The sequence below is a fragment of the Dufourea novaeangliae genome, unplaced genomic scaffold (genome assembly GCF_001272555.1).
Source record: "Dufourea novaeangliae isolate 0120121106 unplaced genomic scaffold, ASM127255v1 scaffold262, whole genome shotgun sequence".
Lineage (NCBI taxonomy): Eukaryota > Metazoa > Arthropoda > Insecta > Hymenoptera > Halictidae > Dufourea > Dufourea novaeangliae.
The window spans coordinates 110,575-134,634 of record NW_015374137.1 but is presented as its reverse complement, the minus strand read 5'-3'; the positions used below and the strand labels follow the sequence as shown (position 1 = coordinate 134,634).

Genomic DNA, 24,060 nt, shown 5'->3' with positions numbered 1-24,060 from the left:
TATAGCCTCTCAAAGTGAAAATTATAGTACAATAAATAGAAGTTTTTTTAAAGTTTTGTATATAAGAAACTGATATACATAAGAAATTGTTTCAAAAAATTAAATTGCAAGTAGTCAAAAAAAATATTAACAAAAGGAGCAAATGAGGCGTGAATTAAGATTTAGAAAAATCTGTAACCATTGAGAACTTAAAAGAATATAAAGTAAAAGTACTTACCAAGGTCACATAGCTTAATGAAGACCATAAGTAAGTGTTAAAAATAGGCAAAAATGACTTGGGTTTGCAAGGTAATGTGTCTTGATAAGATTACAACTTTTGAACAAACATTATTTTCATAGATAAAAACAACTACTCGGCTCAAGTTGTAAAATAAAAATTTGTTAGAAGCCAAATCAAGGATGATAAATACAAAATTTGGAGTCAACAAAATAAGCATAGAGATGTCAGTGTAATGATGTACAGTTATACCTTAGATCTTCAAACACAAATGTGGAACTTATCAAAAGAAAAGTGGTCAAATGGTCTGATTTGAACATTTTAAGAGCATATTGAAGAGACAGTTTACAGAATTCAAGTTTCTTTGTATTTTTTGAAGTCAACAATTCAAAAAGCATAATTGAAGAAACTTGGCATAAACTAAAAATACAAGTTTGGGAATGTGACATTTTCAGTAAATATTACTTGAAAACAGTCTTGTAGGCACTGTAGCATGAATGGACATTTTAATTTTTTTGTAGGAAAAATTGATTCAATTGATTCTGCAATGATAATATTTCTTTTAAAAAGATTTGAAATATAAATGAGCATAAATATGTTTAATGCTTTTGCCTATATATATCCACATTGAAACAATATTTTGTAGTAATACACGTGACAGAATTGAGCAAAATTTAATGTTATTAATGATTAACAATTATGATTATTACGTAATAAAAACATTAACAAATGATTTTAATAATTATGATTAATAAATAACACAAAACAATCAAAGCCAAAAAAGTGATTATGAGACATAATTATTATATTACGTAATTAATTCGCAAAAACAAAGTCATTACATTTTTCATTATGATTGAATGAACGAATTAGTAAATATTAATTATAGAATAGCTTTTATTTGCTGATTCAAAAGGAGGTGATGATAGGGACTATGTATTTATAAAATTTATTACATATCTGTGCGTATAGTTTTTAAAAACCCAGAATGTGTTTGATTTGTTTTTAAGTATATGTTTATTTCAAAGATATGTATATGTGATAGTTGATTTGTCCTCTCTTCAAGAATCTATTTCACCTGATTCCATGAGAACTCGAATTTTCGACAGTATCATGAAGAAAGGAGGCAGATCAACTATTAAATCAGCGTTGATATTGGTAATTATGCTAAGTGTAATTTTTTCAATAAATTTGTTATATATGGAAGTGCTCACAAACTTTTGTCACGACCGAAAAACTGATGTTTATTAATAAAAACGTGTAACGTTCGCATTTTAACTAGAAAACTTTCACAAAGGGATTTTTTGGGACACTGAATAACACTGTATTACTGGTTTGTGTAAAAAGTTTCGGGTACATACTGTAACCGCAAAATTAGGGATGTTCACAAACTCCGGTCACGGAGTGTATTCCGATTTGAGCAAAATCCCAGACATTATGTACAAAAAATGATCCGTTTGTTGTGGAATGACCTTTACACAAGTATAGCGATAAATAATAAAAATGATAAATGTGAAAAGTACGCAAATGTACTATTTTACCAACATTGCAATTCTCAAATACGCAAAAAAAACATGCAAAATCTTTAATGTTGCTTTAAAAAAAGTGCATCATATGAGTACTAGTAAACTCAATTTTCTGTTTTTCCAGATCTCCACTGGCATGGAGCTAGGAGCACGTTGATAGTGATAGTGTACAAGGTTGGTAATTTTATTTTCAAGCGCCTGTAATTTCTAAACTTTATTAAAATACAGAAAATGTTTAGGATTGTTGAAAATGATGAAAAATTAATAAAAACATGTAGCATTTTCCTAAGTGTAATTTGTAAATGGATGTTGACCAAGTACTTGTGCGCGTGTAGCGTTTCTGTTAGGCTGACAAATAGAGGGCTCGAGATGGTCGTCGGAGAGTTTGATGCGTTTTTGCAGGATAGTAGCACAGGTTGATCCTTACCCAAATCCAAAAGCGTAGGTGCCAACTTTCATTGGTGTTCGAAATAATTGGTATTAAAGTTCTGCGGCCCATATATACGTTAAGTGCGAACGTTGTTCAATTATTCAGTTGCTTTTAACAGGAAATAATTCTCTGGACTCTCCTGAAGCAAATGATGTAAATTGTTATTATATTATAGACGTCTAAATATGTTTAAATAATGATCCAAGTGAAAAGTTTACTGAAATCGCACCAGTTTTTGCGGATATACTTCAATTTATTTAAAAAAGTAACGGTCGCGAAGAAAATCTAACCATAGCATGTGATACAGCAGGCTTTTTTGTAAGGAAGGTATTAAGGAAAGTTATAAAATCTATTTTGTTTTCAATATAGGACAGTAAAGAGGTAGAAATATTATTTTCTTCTAAAAATTGTTTTGCAACCTTTCAGCATATTATATTCAACAAGTACTAATTATTACTATTATTTAAATAAAACTATTCCAAGAGTTTTGAAATATTGAAAGATAAATTAATTCGGAAAACTTAAATTAATATTTAATCAACCATTCAAATGTGCTACTTTTCGCGGCGAACAACAGAACGTGCTACAGACTTCTCTCGATTATCGTCCCGAACTCGGGTCCGTGCCAGGACAATGGTCTTATAGGGAGAAATGCTTCAGACCCTCGTAAATTCGTTTTTTGATCGCAGCTCGAGCCCTGGTTGCAAATATTAGTTAATAATTAGAAAATATATTTATGATGTATAGGTACTGTTATCGTAATTATTAATATGTTAATTATGTTCGTTCCAGATCTTGGTTTCTATGCATTGCCTGCCAAAGAAGAACTGAGCCCAATGTTTCCACACAATTCTAGTTCACATGAGATTTCTACAGAAACAAATGCCTTCGTACAAAATTCCATGGTAAGATTTAACTGATGTTTTTATTAAATTTGTTTCATATGGTATACTGGGATTGGTATGTTTTTTCATATATTTATTCACTTATGCTTATAAATGAATGAGGGTTTAGAAATGATTATTTCTCTAAGTCTTTGCACTTGAGGGTTCCGGAGCGTAGCCATTAAAAATTTGTCCTCAAACTCGTGGGCTTCGCGACGGAGCCATTTAAAATTTGTTTTCAAACTCGAGGGCTCTGGCGCGAAGCCATTATTTCAACGCAAAGAATTATCCAGTTCATAACGTTGCAACAAAATACGACTGTAATATGTTCAGTGAAGGATTTTTTTGTCCTATTGCACGAATTATGTCCAAAATGGGGATCCGCATTGCTCAACAAGCAAATTTATTTGTCCAAGTAAGAGACAAAGAACGAATAGATATATGTGAAAGACGGGTGTCCAACGCGGATAAAGCAGTATGAATGGTGCAGAGATGCCAAAAATTAAAGGTAATTATTTACAAAACGGACGACCTCACCGATTTCAACGTCTTTGAAATATGTTAGAGGGGACAATATTCTGAGTGAAGTTTCCCTATACGTGTTACTTTCACTCGGATCTAGTTTGCGAGATATTTGGAATAAAAAAAAACCGAAATCTAGGAAGCACTTTCATCGTTGACATCCTTCTAAATGCATAATGTTCACACGTCCCGATCATTTAGAAAATAATAATGTAATATCCCCCAGGTGACTGAACCACATCAAGCTGATATCCCTTTCTATGTCGACAGTGTTCTAAGTTGTAATTACTGGGTGGTGGTGTGTGCGAATAACACAATAACAGTTGTAGATCAAACTAATTCACTATTTGAAACATAAGGAAAATATAATGTACATGGAAAAAGATGATAAATGTCACAAATGTCAACTTGAGGCGGTCCTGTAGCCTGGGGGATTGTTACATTTTATTTTCGAAATGCTCAGGGCGCGCGAGCATTAGCATGTAGAAGAATGTCAACAATAAGAAAACTTCCTACATAGATTTCGTTTTTTTTTTTGCAAATATTACTGAAACTAAAGCGGAGCTTGACAGCATATTTTAAGGAGATTGAAGTCTGTGAGAAAGTAGCTTCTCTAAAAGTTTACTAATGTTTTTTTGCGAAATTCTCGAAAACTAAAGCATAGCGGTGATAACATGTATAGGAAAAAGTAGTTATTCAGAATGATAACCCTGACAACATATTTGAAGCTCACTGAAATCGGTGAGGTCGTCCGTTTTTCAAATAATTACCAAATCGACTGCACACGAATGTTTTGGAAAGAAAATGTACCCCTTCATGTAGCAGAAATATCGGAGTGAACAGACATGCCATAAATACATTGCTACATATGTTGAAACTGCACGTAAAACTTCAATCGCGTTTTTCTTGAAACCATGTATTCTGAAGTGGCTACCATGATATCGTCATAATTAGTTAACCAGTCTATTTATGCTTTTGCAAACATATAATATAGACGTTTCTGTATCTTGTGAACTACTATTATCTGCCAGTAGATTTTTTTTCGTCTGAAGAAGTTACAAAAGGTAAAGCAGGATACAGGGGGTCAAAAGTGCCCTTAGACCGATTTGGATCCATGATGCACCAATATTTATTATGGCTAAATACGATGATCTGGGGTCATAAAATTTCATATGGAGTTTATTTAGGCTATTATGGACAGCGTAGATAGGTACTAATTGGCACTTTAAATGCGGATATCTTAAAAAGGAGCAAATATGAGCAAGATTTCTTAATTGGATATCATACTTAACATGTTGTTTTAAGGAGACTAGGCAATAGTTTTTGGGGAAAAGAAACCTTTCTTTTCCATTTATTTGCAAGGAAATGAGAGCAAGTCCTGATGTATCCTTTTACCTAATGTTTATTACTATCATAAAGTTAAAAAAAAGTTGGTATGAACTATATATGTGCTTTGAAAATGGCGATGCAGACACATAACATTTCAACGATTTTTTGTGGCTTTGCTCTAATATCGGTTTAACAAAATGACGTAATATAATGTCACAATTATTTCTCGCAAAGTGACAAAAGATTCGTGGTAAAAATGAGTCCAAACACGATCTCAATCGGATTATCTTAAGTTATGGATCAATACATACTAAATATATTGTACAGCAGATAGCCTTAAGCTATTTCAGTTTTATTACACCCAACAAAATTAAAATTACAAACGCTCGATGAACAAAAAATGTCAATGTCATATGATAATGTGAAAAATCTTATCAATCCGTTAAATGTATTTTTCGCTGCCGGAAAAACACAAAGGCGAGCTACCGAAGCTCGGCTCGAAATTTACAAGGGGTTGAAATCGATACCGTTGCCCCTTACTGCTCGCATGCCCGAGTGTCGCGCAGTAAGACAATTTTGTAAACGGTCTGCCACCTGTCTTATCTTGGACATACGGAAAAGAACTTGGGTGAGTGCACCAGTAAATGAATAAGTACCAGTGATTGAACATTATATAGAAAAACGAATAAATTAAGTTATTAAAATAAGCAAATGTTTTCTATTGATTTTTTTTCAATTCTGTGTTTCATGTTGAAACAATTTTCGTGCCACGTGCAATCAATTAGGCTGCAAAAATAACCTTAAAGCAGTTTAGAAGTGCACTGAACGTGCCGAGAGTCGTTAATCGAGCGTTTGCTATAATGTAAGTCTTAATTGTCCCGGCATACTTATCACGATATAATTGAGATATGTACATCAAACAACATAAATGTGAGTTTGTTACAAAACTCATTATATTTGATTTCATGTTTCAAATTGTTTTCCTGGAAAAAGTTGTAAAAAAGTAATTTTTTATTGCTGTTCAAATATTGGAACATTGAAAGTCTAATTGTATCAGTAAATAATTTTATTATTTTACTACATTTTACATGAATTTCATAGGTAATAGAATGTCCATCAGTACGACGAGCAACACAGTATAAACAATAAAACAAAGAAAATTTGTAAATAAGATTACTGGAAAAATTGTAGTTTTTAAGAATGTTAGTACAGTAATCACACGTTGAACGCAACAAACTCAGGTCCGCTTCGCTGCATTCACGACGACGTGGAAACGTTTTCAGCACCTTACAATGTAATTTTTTACTCGAAACTCGAGCCTCGACAGCTTGCCTTTGTAGAGTTCCGAACGTAGAATAGGACAGGCGATTGAAAAACAGAGAGAAAGCTTCTGGTTCCACTCGACTCGATTACGTGGGCCCCGCCTGTGATGCTCTCGCCGGCCAATGACTACATTGTGGCCGCCTGCGGCTCGCGTTATCTTGCTCGGTCTCGGTATGTCTCGTACGCTCTTTGTCGTACCGTTTCAGCCAATCGAGGTGATTCTTTTAATGTGATCGTCGACAGCTCTCTGGGTCCTAATCTTAGCCTCGTACCCTTGTCGCATCACTCGCATCCCCCGTGTCGCATCGACTTGTAATAGTCGATCGCGGTGAGCCAGAATACGGAATACGACGGACAGCGATTGCAAAAGAAAGGGAGGTCAGAGTCGAGGTAGCCGAGTTTGGTCTCACCGACACGCAGACTTCTTTTTCTTTTCCATTCGCTGTCCTTCCTATCTCGTATTCTGGCTCCACTGCGAGCGACGACACTCGATTAATGCACAGGCTAGCTATAGCGCTATAGCACACGAGGAAACACGACGCACAGTTCGTTTTTTAAAACTCCGAGTCTCACTCGGAATGAACAGTTCGATAACTAGACGCTCTGCCCTAGTATGACACGGGATAAATTGTTACATGATGGATTAAAGACAGCGGTGGTGCGTTCGAATCCTTTCGTGAGCAACTGTATATGTATACCTACGTACGCGTTTACTTCTTTTCCTTCCGACATTCAATATTGTACCATTTTAAATCTTTCTAACACTTTTGTACAGAATAAACAAAGGCTTCAACATTTTTTTAACTTATTATTAATTTTAACTTATTAGTGTTACCCGATGCCCAGGCATATAATCTTTTCTTGATCATTCCTCGTTCAGCCGTCGGCTCGTGAAAGGGAAGCCTCCGCGGCGCGCCGGGCAAAAAATTAAGCGCTTGACAAGTTCCACGGCCCCCTTCCCTAGTGGTGGGGATGACAATGTAGGATTCATTGAGTGGTTTTCGTGTTGCGTTCAATGTGGGATTACTGTAGGTACTTTTTAGCTCTAGAACAAAAATTTTTTCCGAAATTGTAAATGAATTATTAAGGATAAAAATAAAAGAATTAATTTTTTGGGGGTGGTTTTTGTAAAGAACCCTTTCAGTGACACCTACGAAAAAAATAGTTATTACAACTAAGTTGTGACGCGTTCACCCTGATTTTTTTTATGTCTACTAAGGTTTCTTTACTCAGTACAGTGTGTTCTATGTACTATACTTAGGTGATTCATAAATGCATGTCAATATTTCAGGGGGTAAGTCTTACAGACTGATGTAAGTAAAAAATGTCGTGTGAAGATATGTCCTATATACCTTAGTTTTCGAGTTATGGATGATTAAAGAAAACGCTCGAAGTGCCCACCTCGTGCTTCAACACACTATTGCATGCCGTAGGATTGAGGTCCACACTCGCTCGAAAATATCAGGTATTCTTCGAATAGTTTAATCCATTTGATGTCCTTTCTTGCAGTTCGTGCACATTATTCACTTGCGTTGAATGCACAATAGTTTTTAAATGGTCCAAAAAGTAAAAGTCGAATGGGTTGAGATCGTGCACTTCGAAGAGTTTCTTTAATCATGCATAACTCAAAATCTAAGGTATGTAGGACATATGTTCAAATGATGTTTTTTAATTATATCAGTATGTAGGTTTACCCCCTGAAGTATTGACATGCATTTATGAATCTTGTCGTGTGTTCTTCTTTTGCAGTATATTTAAACAAAATGTTGCATATTTGATATTGCGAAGACTCGAACAAATAATGAATACTTCGTGTCAGTTATATCCTAAATTCGATCCGTTAAATTTCCTTAGAAGTTAGTATTTAACTTGACGAGACGCCATTTGTTATGATTCAGTCGTGCACATAACCTTAGATATAACGGTTGACATAATGAGCGACAAAAAGTTGTGTGCTCGGCATTGCATTCGGTATGAGTTTCAACAAGGGAAAAATGCTGCTAAAGTATGTGAGACCATGTGTTCTGTTCTTGGTGGAAATACTGTGTCTTATAATACATGTAAATACTGGTTTCGACGCTTTAAAGAGGGCGATTTTGACGGAAGCGATCGCCCTGGATCCGGAATGCCACGAAAGTTAGACATTGACGATTTGGAGGCACTCCCGTATGAAAACCTGTCCCAGACGCAAGAAGAACTTGCAACACAGCTTGGAGTTGATCAAGCAACAATTTCAAGACGGCTGCATGAGATGGGCAAAAATTAAAAGTTGGGACAGTGGATACCGCACGAACTGTCGCAAGAAAACATTACCCGCCGGATAAGCATATGCGTTTCGCTACTTTCCAGGCAGCGTAGAAAGAATGTCTTATGGAAAATTATTACCGACGATAAGAAGTGAATAATGTGCGATAATCCAAAGTGCAAACATTCGTGGGTTGACTTCGGTCAACCGTCTACATCGGTTGCAAGACCAAACATTCTTCGCAAAAAGGTTCTTTTTGAGCATCTGGTGGAATTCGAAAGAGGTTCTTTATTAAGAGTTGATTCAACATTCTGAAATGGTTACTGCCGAACGATACAGTCATCAGTTGAATAAATTAGCAGACATATTGGAAAAAAAACGACCATTTACTGGCCACGGATGTTGAAAAGTTATTTTTCTCCATGACAACGCTAGGCCGCACGACGGTGCTTGGAGATTACTCAGCAAAGGATCATTAACTTAGGATGGGAAGTTCTCCCTCGTGAGGCTTATTCTCCGGATTTATCGCCGTCGGACTATCATCTATTTCGATCAATGCAGCATGGTTTAGCTGGACGACGCTTTCGAGATGTCGCTGAATAAAGAATTGAATCGACGATTTCATTGCCACCAAACCAGTGTCCTTTTTTCGCGAAGGAATTCGAAGTTCGCCCGAAAGGTGTCAAAAGGTCTGGGTTAGGTCGACAATGATGGAAAATATTTTTGTGATTAACATGTAGTAAGTATTTTATATGTAAATAAATAAAAAATGACAAAAAAGACTAAACTTTGAAATCTCTAAAATGCAAATACAGCCCTTAGTGTGGTTACATGAACAAGCGACCCTACGAAATGCTTTATTTTACCTTTTTTTTTATTTTTGTATTTTTCTTTTTACGGGGGCACAACCTTAAAAGTCCGCTAGGGGCGGAGATGGCCAATGCGGGATTTCACCTCGCTAAAACCCCCGGTGACCCTCTCGGGCGTAGAGCTGGTCACGGGAACGTTACACACACACACACACCACGATCAGCCGGCCCTTGCCCCCCTCTTACTGAGGGAGGGCCCTCTTCTGGTGGGGGGAGGGGCATTGCACCGCCCCTCCCCCTGGGACGGCTATGTGCCGTCCCGCCACCTCCTACCGGGGTCACCACTCGACGTTGTCTTCTCGTGCGCCGACCGCGAAAGGAGTTGGTACGCCCAGTACCACCCCCTCGGCCCTGGTTGCCCCGCGGGCGGCGCTAAGGATTACCGCGGCTATGACCCTTTGAACTCGCGCCTCCCGCGCACACGCTTCATTTTACCTTACAATATCCTGCCCGTCGATGGGTACGGACGGCGACTGCACGCAACTGCTGCTTTCAACCGCCGTCACGACTTTCTATTTTAGGGAAAAATGTTACAAATGTGTTATTGTATATTTATAATTGGCATATAATATTAAATACTTTTAATAAAACTTAGAAAGTTTATATCACGTCTGTACTTAAGAAAATTTGCCTACAAACAAACAGTCAGTGAGTTTTGAATGTCTTTTTTTAGACTATTTTTAGTCGAGTGTCCGATAATGTGTTAAAACAGGCTTGTCCAAAATGTGGCCCGAGGGTCACATGTTGGACAAACCTGTGTTAAAAGATATGGAAAATCCACTCACACTCCCTTCGTGACCTGACCTTCGATGTGCACTCTCCATGTTCGAACTCGCTCTTTTACGCCCAATCGATATTGTATAGGTACTCGTTCCAACTAATCGCTGAATAAATATATTCAGAAGATACAAGACCTCTTCTAAGGTTTAAAACACAGAATTAATAATATTTAGACTCTAAATTCTTGTTCATTGAGTACACGATACGACAGATGTTACGATAGATCCATACCACGGTCAAACACGATCTGATCGTACTACAGCTACACGCAAATTACATTCCACCCCGTTCAGTTAAAGGGTCAGGTCACTGGATGTGATAAGTGTCGAGGTACACACAAGACGAATGAAATCGTAATTCGATTTCTTCTTAATTGCTGCCACAGAAATAATCCTGTCCGAACAAAACTTGTACAGACGAGCATAGTTTTACATTTTACATAGAGTTCTTGGATTTTTACATTGAGCTTTTTTTGTTTCAGGGGGATGTAGTAGTATTAGGGAAAAACAGTCCGATAGGGGTGGGGAAGGGAAGAGAATCAGAGAATGCTAGGTACTGTGATATCGAATTCATAAACAACAACACGATGGTAAAACCTATAAACCATCTTGAAAATATCGCCGCCAATGACTTTTTAACCGTCCTGTCGAGTCAAACTGGTAAGTATACATTCTTATGTTAACTTAACCGCTTAACCTGTTAATTGGAGCATTCGTCCAACCAAGAATGTCTCCTGCGCATTGCAGTTACGAACTTGCAGATACGTATTTCTCGTTTTATCCGCAACAAATATAAAGTGCGACAATTTCCTCTTGATATTAATATAATAACAAAAATGATGTTCGTAGATTAAACTACTTCTTGGAAAAACGCGATTGGAAATGTAGATTTTTTTATTTTAGTTTCTTAATTGTATACGATACGAATGACATGAGTGGTCAGTAAATAGTACAAATAACTGGATATTAACTTATATTTGTAACGTAAATGTTCGAATAGCATTCCACTTTTTGTAACACAAAGTTCTGCTCTTTGTAACAAATTCTGGTGTGCAGCTTGAATTAAATAATAATTTTGTACACTTCCACATGCTTCAATTATGCGTTCTTGAAGATTTTCGATACTATTAATAACATCTTTCATAAATAATCGATTTCAAATATCCCCAAAGATAAAAAAAGTTAATGGGTTAAAAGGTAAATGTGTAAAAGGTTATAGTATACTAGACCATTGAATTTGTTTTGACATCATCTATAATACTATGACCTTAGAAATACGAAGTCCCGTTTAAAAAAATTACAGGAACCTTCATTTTGTATCGAAGAGAAAGTTTTTTGGCTATTATTCAATCTGCAGTTTCTTGCCGATTGAATACTCATTAAGTTTTGTTCACATCAATTTTTTGTCATCTGATCAGAAGTGCCAGAAATATGCGGACTGATATGTTATGTTCCGCACCTTGTACACCGACGTGCAAACTCGGCTTCCGCTAGGGGAAAAAGCAGTGCAGGAGAAGGGCCTTCTATCACTTAGTCTCGGGAATTATTGAAATTTATGTCAAATTAACATTCAATTTAACATTTATTTCGGTATTTGAAGTAAATTTACCAAGTGGTAGGAGGCCTTTCCTTTTACTCCTAGTGGAAGCCGAGTTTGCTCTTGAGTGTACAGGGTGAATCGCTCGCTGCTAGGGTCGAGAGGTAACGGCCGTGACCACAAACGTGTCAACAGTAGCTTACCCCTGCTGAGCAGTCTATGTGTGTGACAGAGACAGAGCGAAAATCGACACTCTATCTGTCTCCGTCACACACATAAACTGCTGAGCAGGAGTAGCTAGCGACTCTTAAATGACAAAGCAGGCGGCTTGCCTGTCGACCATGGAAGCGAGCGATTCACCCTGTATAATATTTAATTTCGTCTTATCACTAGCAATGGGATCTGTACACGAACGATAATAAATCAATAATCAAGACAAAAATCTTGATAAGCTGGAAGTTTTGAAAGTCTTAGTTGGTCTTGGAAGTCTTAAAAGTGTTGAGAGTTTCGATAGGTTTTGACAGCTTGATGACTATTGAATATCTCACGGGCTTTCTGATTACTTTTGTTCAAGCAGAATCTTCTACATCAAATATTAAATATTGTCTGAAAATTTCGAGTTTTCGAGGGGGAGGGATGAAATAAAACAGAAAAAGTTTCTCAATGATTGAGACAGAATTTCTGAAAAAATAGATTTATTCCTTATATTATTTACTGAATAATAGAATCGTATTGAAAGACCGCTCAAGACTTTCAAGAGAACTTCCTAAAAATCATAAATTCTATGTCCAACTCTATTTATGATTATAATAATACTTGTTGGGATAAAATTGTCTTCTGTAAAGTGTAATGAGCATATTCTCATAGACGACGATACATTATACCCATTTTGAAAACTTTTACCCATGTACTGAAACGGTCAATACTTTCTTCCTGATTTAATTTATTCTTTAATTTTATCAAGTTTACTTTTTGTCGGGGAAAATGGTAAAAGCGAACAGTATTATTTTTACATGTACGACAGATACAGCCGTATACACAGTAATATATTTTACTTTAATTTTTCTGGGAGAAAATAACATAGTGTAATTTTTTATAACTCTTTAGATAATTATGACTTATTTACTGATTAATTTAAAAGCATCACATAGCACAACAAATATAAAAACACTGGTTTTTCTCTATCTATGTATTCATCATTGTTGATCATATGAATACTCGCCCTACTCTCACAAGGAGTGTTTCTCAGGTGTCCACCTCCGATTGCTTTGGTTTGAGGATATGTTTTAGAGAACCGAAAAATAAGAGATACGTATTTTTTATATCGGCCTGTTTTCATATTTAGGGGTGAAACCACTCCTCAAAGTTTCGACCCGGAAGTACTACAGTAGACTCACGTTAAAGTAGCGGTGCGAGGCTCTCGAGGAAGGTTTTTCTTGGAAACGGTACAGTCACGTGAGTCAATGGGCACGCCGAATCTTGTGGCAATTCGGTCGATCCACCAATTGGACCAGAACTTTGGTTATAGATGGCGACCGACAGTGGGATGCGCGCACGTGTGTAAATAATAGGTGCGAGCAGGGGCGTTCCTATGCTACTTTAACGTGCGCTACTTTAACGTGAGTCTACTGTATTGAGAACCTGGTCTTCAGCACCAATTTCAATGACCTTGAAATATGTTGTCAAGGCCATCATTTTGAACAACTTTTTCCTATAAATATAATAGGCTCTCTCTTAGCCTCCAAGATATTTGCGAAAATCTGCTTCTACTAATCAATTGAATTTCGTCTATACGTGCATGGTTATGGCAACGTATGCATCAGCAAGGGACGACCGCTTATCTACTATTTATATAAACACATCACAACGGCCGGAAAACAACAGGTGAACATGAAAATCACATTTAACCGATTTCAGTGATTGTGAATACTCAAATCTGTATAATGTTTTGAACAGTATTTTTTTAACAAGCTCTAACCTACTCAGCCTAGTACTTTCAGTTTTCCGCTAATATCTCCGAAACTAAAAGAGACCGCCTATTATCTGTATACATACATACAGGGTGTCTCAAAAATGTTTCGCCTCCCGGAAATGACGGGTTTTTGGGATGATTTGAAACAACTTTTTTCTTGGCGAAAATGTTATCCGAGGCTTTGTTAACGAGATAATAACGAAAAACCCCGACCAATCAGAGTGCGAGTCTGTCGGCCGAGTTCCCGCGGTAACTTTGGCTACGCGTTGCGATTGATAGCCAACGGTACCGCGGGAATTCGGCCGGCAGGCGTTAACAAAGCCTCAGATAACATTTTTGCTAAGGATAAACTTCCAAATCGCTTCACGAGTGTCGTCTTTTAGGGATCTGCAACATGTTCGATACACCCTGTATAGTGCCGTATTAATAAGAATCAGTTTCGAGTTTACATCGGATGGCCCTGAATGAGACTGGAGCTCCTCATTTCCCCCGGATCGCTGTTTCGGCACTTGAAAGATACAAGTTTCATGCCTGACCGATTTTACGACCACACTAATATAGGTTTCACCGACTATATCTGATTCAACATTCGTGTTACATTACGAGGCGTGGCAATAATGTTTCGACAATAATCTTGTTTCCGTCAAAGTGGACGTAACTGTTTACATTGTTGGCGTTTTATTCGAAAGAAAATTATTCTCGAAGTCTTATTGTCAGGCCTCGTAATGTAACACAGGTATTAGAATAGATGTCAGAAATTTTACAATCAATTGTTCCGGCTCTGGAATTCGTGTGTACAGTCTCAGGAGTACTTACTACTCCAAAGTAGTCTCCAAAGACGATGGTCCAACATTTTTTTAGGTTATTTCCTGTACTTCTAAGGATGTTAACAAAAATAACTACAATAACGTGTTTCTTTTTTTTTTCAGGCAAGTCCACCTTGACCAGTCGAAGCCCGACGTGCCAGTCAGTGGCGTCGTTAACCACAAAACACCCAACAAGAAATCACCTTATTAATAATAATAATAATATTATTATTAATAATAATAATAATAATAATAATAATAATAACAGTAATAATAATAATAATAATAATAATCCTACACTAAATAATCGCTCAAGTCGAGCCGAACATAATTATCAAGATGATCGAGAAACAACAGTTAATGCAACAAGAAAAAGAAAAGCACCGGGCTCGCCTGGCGAACAGAAACCGGGCAGCTCCGCCAATAACTCTAAGTCTATATCTAAGACACTAAGTGATAATAAGACTAGCTTTAGCGTACTAAACATTAGGGTACTAAATTTAAGCATAAATTTACGATTAACAGGGGACAAGTGCGCAATCGGTGAAGGGGTACCTAGCCTAGTTAGGATACCCAAGTCTGATCGCCCCTCATCAGGCCACTTCTCTCTCGACTCTCTTGACAATTACTCTTTACTAGGGTCCTGCCTTAATCCGGGCAAATACAATAACGTTAAGTCTAATTCTAGCCTCCTAAGTAATAATAACGATAACTACAAGTCTGTGATATTGCTCAGCTCAACCAATAACCATTATTTCCTCCGCGTCGAAATGGACGGTGGTGCGATCGCAATGAGACTAAGAGCCCGTTGGAATTCATTCGGATCCTCGATCAACTCTTCTTTCGACGGTGTATTCTTACAAACACGATCGCTTTCCGCATCCCAGATTGAACACCCTAGAATTATCGATGTATTCTTGACGAATAATCAAATTATTCGAAGCGAGCATTCTTCGATGGAGTTCATCTTCGAAACGATCAAGATCCTACAGAAGAATTTTGTGTCAAACTATTTTAAAAAAGCATCCAGAGATTTATCATTGATCGCTGTTGTTCCGGAGAATAGAAATTTCTCGAGATGCGAATCGCTATACGAGAATCAAGTCACGAAAGAATTTGTATCTACCGCAATCAAGTCAAAAAATCGTGAAAACCCTACAGACCACGCCTCTTTCGCTGAAATTGAACCGGAAATATTGAAACTTCTATCCACATATCTATTTTTGAAAAACGAATCTCGCCTTCTGTTTTATGTAGAAACGACGAAAAAGTTGCTATTGCTTATCAAAACGGGCATGGAGACACTCGACGAATACGTCGACATAAATCTCGATTCGTTCGAAGTATTCAGAATGTCTTCGTACATCCTTAGAAAGATTGTACTGAGAAGTACTGTTCCAAAGCTGAACAGTTCATCCATTATAATCGAATGTTTTCTCATGGAAATTAACGATAAGAAGAAAGGAAGGTTGGAAAATATTACGACGGATGATATATCGTTCATAAACAATAATATCGCGTTAGCGATCCTCGAAGGGAGCTGTAGAGGGATATCAAAGTCGCCTTTAAATTTCGTAATACTAAAGAAAGTTCAAACAAGTGATAGATCGTCGAACGAAGAATCATCAGATTTGACTAAGGAAGGGGACAACGTGGCCACCAGTTCTTCCATTACGCTTATCGTTCCCGGAAACGAGCTAACTGACCAGCCTCCGCGACCTCTCCCGTTGAGAAACGCGCCGAAACGCGCACAATCCTCTCCTCCATGGCTCGACATGGTCGCAAGCGAGCTGACGCAACGTGCATGTGTTCCACTCTCGTTAGATCGTAAGCTTTATGTGGTTAAACTTAGCTATAAGGTGATTTGCGATTTTAGTATTACGTGGAAGGGGATACCGAGCCACGAGACTAGCTGCAAAAGGACGCATCTTACTGTTCAACTCTCAAATATTTCTTCGAACCTGAACCGGAACGAATTACTACAAGATTATCTGATCTTGAACGAAGAAGACCTGATCATTGGAACGCTTTTGAATTACTTTGAAAGAACAGCCCAATTAATTTCGATCAACTATAAAACAATGCCAATTTGGAATCAAACGGATGAAAGTTGCCTTGGAGGTACAACTTCGAAGGAACAGAATTCGAAACAGCATAGAAAAAATCTAAACCCTGTGTTTTTGTTGAAACGGTTCAAGTCGCATCAACAGATACTCGCGACCTCGAAGAAAGAATACCCAAACGCTTGGTTTGTGATAGGAACCGTAGGAACAATAACTTTGAAGCTGACGGGACAAATGGCAGAGATGTCGTCCTGGGGAATAAATGGTATTAGTGACGTGGCAACAATTACTGTTGGTGCTCTTTCATTTCAGGATAATGTTAAGTCTAACGAGCCTATGGGCGTTTATTTCGTGAACTATAGGTACTCGGGGCCATATGTGCGCGTTGGCCTTGGGTTTGTTAAGTCTCTTTCTAAGTCTACTATAGGGGATAGATATAGGGTCAAGAGGGAGAACCAAGCCGAGTTCGCTCTCTACATTCCTACTACGACTACCTGCAAGCCTACGATGACGCTTAAACGCCAATCTGCATCCCGATTAATCGGTGTACCTGGATCTCGGCCGAACTACTTCGAGACATTATGGCCCGACCAAATGCACACTCCTCACGGTTTTTAACGAACAAATTGAGCGCCGAGACGCCGACAAAAACGTTAATCGTAATCAACTAGGAACTATCAACACACAAACTGCTGTCTATTCGAACGACGATCATTGCACCGAAGCGACAACGGTATTTCCTTATTCTGGATATGAGAAAAATAACAATTGCCAAGGCATGCGAGAGTCAATAGGGAGGAATGTCTCTATCCGTTCATCGTGCTTTAATTCCCCGAAACGAACCAAACAAAGATATCAAGCTTCGAACGCCGCGATGAGCGGGAACATTTCTCTAGGCAATCTCTGTGATTTGTATACATTTGAGGAGACGTACAAAATACACGGAACTGTCGGATTCAACGTCGACGAGAAGATTCTGATCGATTCGACGTTCCAGACTGCCCAGTTCCTTGACAGTGATGAACTTTCGACGAAGGTAGACGCCATTACCGAGAACCCTGACAATTCTAATCAATCTCAAAGATGTCAGGACTATTCGGAGGACAGCCAAGACTCTTATGATAGTCTGATTGCTTCGACTGGACCAAGAAAAATCGTCGGCACCAAGAATGTGGGCGTTAATGATTCGGACAACGAGGAAACAGAAACTCTTATGAACAGCTCGACGCGAGGTCATCTGATTGATCGCGCGAGGAATCTCATAGCAGCGTTCGCTGAAGTTTCCAACGGTACTCTGCAGGCTCATAAAAATGATCTTAAACGTGTACTGAGTCTCCTGTTTGGACCAGTTCGTGACATAAGCGATCCCAATTTAGCGTACAAAAAACGATGGGGCATTTCCGTAATACTTGGATTAGCCGGTGGGGGTGAGAGTTCATTGAACAACGGTGGATCTACGAATTGGGGATCCACGCAGGCCAGCACTGCGAATAATAATAATAGCAATCAGTCTGCTTGGGGCGGGGCCTCGGGAAATCCTTCCGGAAACAGTGGGAATTCAGGCAATTGGTCTGGGAGCAACGTGAACAGATCTGTTAGTGGGAATCCCAATTCGAGTCAGAATCAAGGACCTCTCGGTGGACAAAATATTCCGGGTGAGTACTCATATCTGATATTCCATAAACTGTATTCTATAACAGGTTTAACATTTTATGTTTCAAACACTTTGACGGCTGATGTTATACATTATACACGCTTTAATTGAGTCACTGGGTAACGTTATGGGCTGGTATCAGACGTGACTTCATGTTGCCTCCTTGTACTACTTTTGTTGAAACACCACTTCTTTGCACACCTATTATGTGGCATTAATATTTGTCTGGCACACAATGCGTAACGTGTCTAATTCGTAATTGATAATTTGTACTGCAAACGTCAATCGCAAGACACGGCTCTATCTAAATTTTTGGTGGATAAAAATGGTCTTCAATCCTGGATGCTCGGCGCTTAGCCGCGTTGGCTTGAACACATGAATAAACGCGTTAGCGAAAATTATTCGAATGAACCTTCGAATAAAGATACAGATATAGATGAAAACTTTATTCGAAGCAACTGATGAAAAAAAAAAATTAAAGTTTTGATTTGGAGACTCACCATTTCCTCAATAAATTTTTTTGTTATTCTGGTTCATTAAACTGAAGGTACATATATATAAGTAAACAATTGTCACTTCAGGTCCCAGCTAACTTCTTACGAACAGTACTTTATATGTATCTTGTTTACCTACTATTTGTATAGCAGTTTTTCCTTTTCGGATATAATAGAGTATTTAATAACGAATTTTTTTACATCGTTACTTTTAATGTATACACACTTAAAATTCACAAAACCATGTACTAATTATAGCAGAAGACGCGTTGCATTATAACCTTTTCGACTATATGCATATGTCATATGTCTTATTTACAATAGGTGGCGCTTCACGTCTTCCAACGACGCGTATTAACAAACATTACGGACTTTTGTTCCAACTCAATATTTACAATAAATTAATACTCTGTCCGATATCCCCGTGTCCTTGCTATAAGATTTGATTTGTTATCGACAAACTCGACTATAACTTGTTTTTGAAGCTCTGTGCGCGCGTATTCTATCACTTGCAGAAATAGCAATACTTCAAATGTCTTAATTTAAAGTAGATTAATCGATGTTTATATTAGTATAAATAATAATTGTTAATTTCAACTTTAACATTAACTAAATACGTAGACATGTGCAATACCTATGAAATGGGCATATTCTTATGTGAATAACTGTATGTAAAGTAACAAACTTATAGAGCTTACATTTTGTTTCGAAGGTTCAAATTTTAAAGATATGTGTTTTAATATAGCACAGTATTTTGTGGTTAAAATAAGGGAACATTATGTGCAAGACTTCTAGAATAGCAGACCAGAAAATATTTAATTTGCCTAAGATATCTGACTTATATTTAACACAATGCTTAATTAATTTTTAGGTAATGTAAATAAGATGAATAATCCGAACCAGCAATCAAATCAACAATCTGGCCCACCAACTTCTCAATCAAGTGGCACAAGTCAGGGTGGTCAGAATAATAATCAGTGGCCGCAAGGGATGTCTAACAATCCTGGAGGGCCTGGCCAAAATCCTTCTGTTCCAAATAATAACAATACAGTGCAGCAGCAACAGCAGCAACAACAGTCAAACACCAGTAGCAATAATAATCAACCTAATAATCAGGGTCAGGGATCCGTTAACAGTAGTAATACATCTACTAGCAATAATCCGTCGACAAAACAACAATTGGAGCAATTGAACACAATGAGAGAAGCACTATTTAGCCAAGATGGTTGGGGCCGTGTAAGTATCTTTATACATGTTTCAAGTATTGGTCGGTACAAAAATCTTGCTAAGTCTGTATTAGGTACATCACAATTAGTTCTCCATAGTTCTTGTCAGATTTGGAGTTTATTTGTAACAATATTTAACAATTATCTCTATTCGTTCCTAACATTCTACACCATTTTACTAATGAAGAAGTAGGAAACAATATTTTGAAATTGAACCTTTATTGCTATTTCATTAATGGAATAGTGGATTGACTGATGGGTATGTCTAATACTAGGTATACTCAAATATTTTCTAATAAAATATTCTATGCAAGTATTGGAATACACTTTATACTTTTAAAACGATTAAAAGTGTTGTGAAAATTGAGAATTATATAATTAATTAAGTAAATTAGTTTCATATAATTTTTTCGAATCTTAATAATCGGAATTTCATTCAAATTGATGTAGCAATTGCTACAGCTTCAGTCTCAATGTATAATATTATGTATGTTTTATATTATTACTTTCTTGGCATTAAATAACATTTCCTTTCTCCTCCAGCAACACGTTAATCAAGACACAAACTGGGATGTTCCAACGACTCCAGAGCCTAATTCATCTAAGGATGCAGTTCCAGTGTGGAAACCACCAGTAAACACTGGTACAGACCTCTGGGAGGCGAACATCAGAAATGGCGGACAACCACCACCCCAGCAGCAACCAAAAACTCCTTGGGGTCATACACCAGCAACAAATATTGGTGGAACCTGGGGTGAAGATGATGAAGCTGCTGATTCATCAAATATGTGGACTGGGGCTCCTACATCTTCTCAACCAAACACTGCTGGTGGGCAGTGGACAACAGGTGGTACCGGTAATCAAGCCGGTATGTGGGGAGGTAATACTGAACATATTGTAATTTCTTTTCCATTCTTCATTATTTTGGCTGCTGTTTTCATTACGTGCATGTACTATGAATTTCTTAAAACCGAAAATTGTAAGACACTCTGTATCAGTGGTACTAGTATATGTATTCAAATTGTTTGCACTTTTATAGTATCAGGTAAATGAAAGTATATTATATTCTCTACAAACATGTTTTTATCCCAAAAGCTGTTTGACTAGCGGTAGTGTAAAATACATACATAAAATTTTTTATTTAATGTAAGTGGCTTGGCGACGCACCGGAAATGGAATATAATTCAATGTCATTTTTACAAAACTTTATTTGCGAGTCTGTGTATTGTTCCTTTCAACCAGCTAAAAGTCTGAGTTTTTTTTTCATATTAATTGATTTGTATGCTATTAAGATTTCTTTACTTACAGCATACTTATTGATATCAACAACATTACAAAAAATCTGTAAAAAAAAATCTGATAGATAGTATTTATTAGGGCCCGTGTTGGAGATTTTTTTGCGATTTTTTCGTTGAGTATCCTAGTTGTGAAAACTCAAAAACCGATGTTTTCCATAAAAATGTAACTTCAAAAAGTTCGTATCGGTTTCGCAGTCGGGCACTTAGCCCCTGCGCTATCGGTGGCTATTGGTATCTGACTAAATATTTTCGTAAATATGGGACAATATAGTGTCAAGTAATGTTAATTTAAGTTCTTTTAGTTTCTGCATTATTTTACTGAATGTAGAAACATGTGAAATGGTATAATATACTTATTTAATAAAGAAAATACAAAAATTCAAAGTACAAGAGTTTTGCACCGAGAAATCGGTTTTTGATTTTTAAAGTTACAGTGCACCCTACCAAAAAATTTAAGTATACTACTTATGATTTAAAATTTCAATTAGAAAAAAATATTTTTCATTATTTTGTAGCGTTTTTGATTTTTCACAACTAGGATACTCAACTAAACAATACCAAAAAAAATCTCCAACATGTGCCCCAATAAATACTATCTATCAGATTTTTCACAGATTTTTTTCGCGTCATTAAACAGGGAAATAGAGGAAAACCCGACAATCCGAATGTTCTCCATTACTACCCTCCTGATCGAGATAGAGGGTTGATACTTGGCACAGGCCGTATTTTTTGACAAACTATCGAATGGTACATCACAAGTCCAAATCGGACTAAGGGTACTTTTAACCCCTTATCCTACTGTACGTTTTGAGAGCTGTTTTACAAGACGTTATATTTGAAGTATATTCGACCTTACATGATTTTATTTTATCCATGGAGAAATCCGTATTTTTCATCACTTTTTTTTTGCGTTTTTGATTTTTGACGACTACGATTCTCAACAAAAATTCCGTCTGCGGATCTTTTATAGAATTTTTGCATGCCACTAAATACGGAAAATGGAGGAAAAACCGGGTAATCGTTATTTCCCAGTTAGTACACTCCTGGTCGTGTAGAGGGTTGAGACTTGGTACAAGCTGTTTTTCTTCATAAGCTACCGAATGGTCCAATGCCCGTCCAAATCGGTGTGAGGGCACTTTTAACCCTCATATCCGGCTATACCCTGTCTGTAATAATGGACGTTTAAATATTTTTAATTATTATAATACTTATTTTCGTAGGATCTAACTGGGGTGATCCAAGAATAGATCATCGAGATCCCCGAGATCTTCGGTCCGTTGATCCCAGAGATGTACGGGATCACCGTGATCATAGAATGTCCTTGGATCCTCGAGAACACATACGCGTAATGGATCCAATGGCCCGAGATCCCAGAATGACCGACATACGCGGAGATCCGCGTGGAATTTCCGGCCGATTGAACGGCGCTAATGCGGATACCATGTGGGGTCAACCACCGGGCCCACCGCATCATCAAATGGGTCACCAGCACCCTTCAGGCCCGCCGACGAAGATGTTGAATCCCTCTAGTATAAATCAGTGGGCTGCACCACCACCAAAAGATATTATGTCTGGAAAGCCATCGGGGTGGGAAGAACCATCTCCGCCAACACAAAGAAGGAATGTACCGAATTATGACGACGGCACGAGTTTATGGGGTAATGCTGCAGCTAATCACAGGACCATACCACCTGGAAGCAAGGTTACTCAATGGAAGGATCTTCCAACACCAAATGTTGCCAGAGGAGGTTTGTTGTTTTCTATTATAAGTACAGTTGACTTAACAATAGTAATGTATATTGTATTCTTGATTATTTTCGTTCGAGCATTTCAAATAAGACTGCTCTTCATCTCTAAAGTGGGCATGTTCAAATAATTTTGCAATTCACATACGTCTAGAGTACTGACGAATGCAATTCTACTGTGCGGTGTTAAATACCCGAATAATTTGTATTCGACGACACATTGTTAAATTCTGAATGTAGCAACATTTCCTACTCGATATCTCGTTGAGTAAGAAATACTTATGTTCAGTAATTATATCAATAAAAAATACTATATTCTTTAAGTTCATTCGATTACTGAAAGATTGTATTACTGTATTTAATTTATTTTAGTAATGTTTAAATGGGGTACGCGGGTATTTTTCGGTTAAAATGAGCGATTTCTTTTAGAGTGGATGGAATGACTAATAACTCAAACTGCTTGTACTTTCTGTAGTTCTTCATTGAAGATATAACGCCTATTTTAGCACTAGGTTTACGGACATACACGGCGCGCCCGCCGGCGGGTTAAATGCATATTGAAGTATAACGTTAATTAAAACAAATTGTGAAATATTAATGAAAAAAAAATGCAAAAAAAAATAACTTGAAACACACAAATAAATTCTCTAAACCATAGAGTATTTATTTATGCGTTTTAGGTTTATATTTGTATTTATTAAATTAACTGATATGAATTAATTGATTACAATTTTGTTTCCATAGGTATACAGTGCCCTCCAGGCATGCCACAGAACAGAATGTCAGGTCAACCAGGAATGAAACCAGATGTGAGTGGACCTATGTGGGGTCATCCTGGTGCTCCTGGCGGACGAAATGGTAGCTGGACAGAAGGACCACACGACACAAGTTCATGGGATGATCCGAAAACACCAAGTACCTGGAACGAAGCTCAATTGAATCCTGGTACTTGGGGTGGACCTAGTGCGCACAAACCTAAACCAATGGGACCTGCCGGAAGCTGGGCTGATGCTGATATGGATCATTCCCCTAGTTGGGCTCATCCTACAAAACCCACTCTTACGAAAGAAGTTATATGGAACAGTAGAGAATTCCGGTATCTCTGCGACTTAGGATTTAAAGTAAGTATTAGTTTTGCAAT

The 24,060-nt window shown here is 37.4% G+C and overlaps 1 protein-coding gene across 1 annotated transcript in view; it reads left to right on the top strand.

Annotated features, from left to right (window-relative positions):
- Positions 1-24,060, top strand: part of LOC107191277 (trinucleotide repeat-containing gene 6B protein) — a 34,806-nt gene that overhangs the window by 2,191 nt on the left and 8,555 nt on the right. Inside the window, 9 exon segments of the mRNA XM_015580270.1 lie at positions 1,868-1,917; positions 2,966-3,078; positions 10,607-10,784; positions 14,563-17,119; positions 17,121-18,157; positions 19,522-19,886; positions 20,420-20,756; positions 22,395-22,922; positions 23,664-24,040. Of these exon segments, the coding sequence (XP_015435756.1) occupies positions 3,010-3,078; positions 10,607-10,784; positions 14,563-17,119; positions 17,121-18,157; positions 19,522-19,886; positions 20,420-20,756; positions 22,395-22,922; positions 23,664-24,040 (5,448 nt within the window). The 5' untranslated portion in view covers positions 1,868-1,917; positions 2,966-3,009.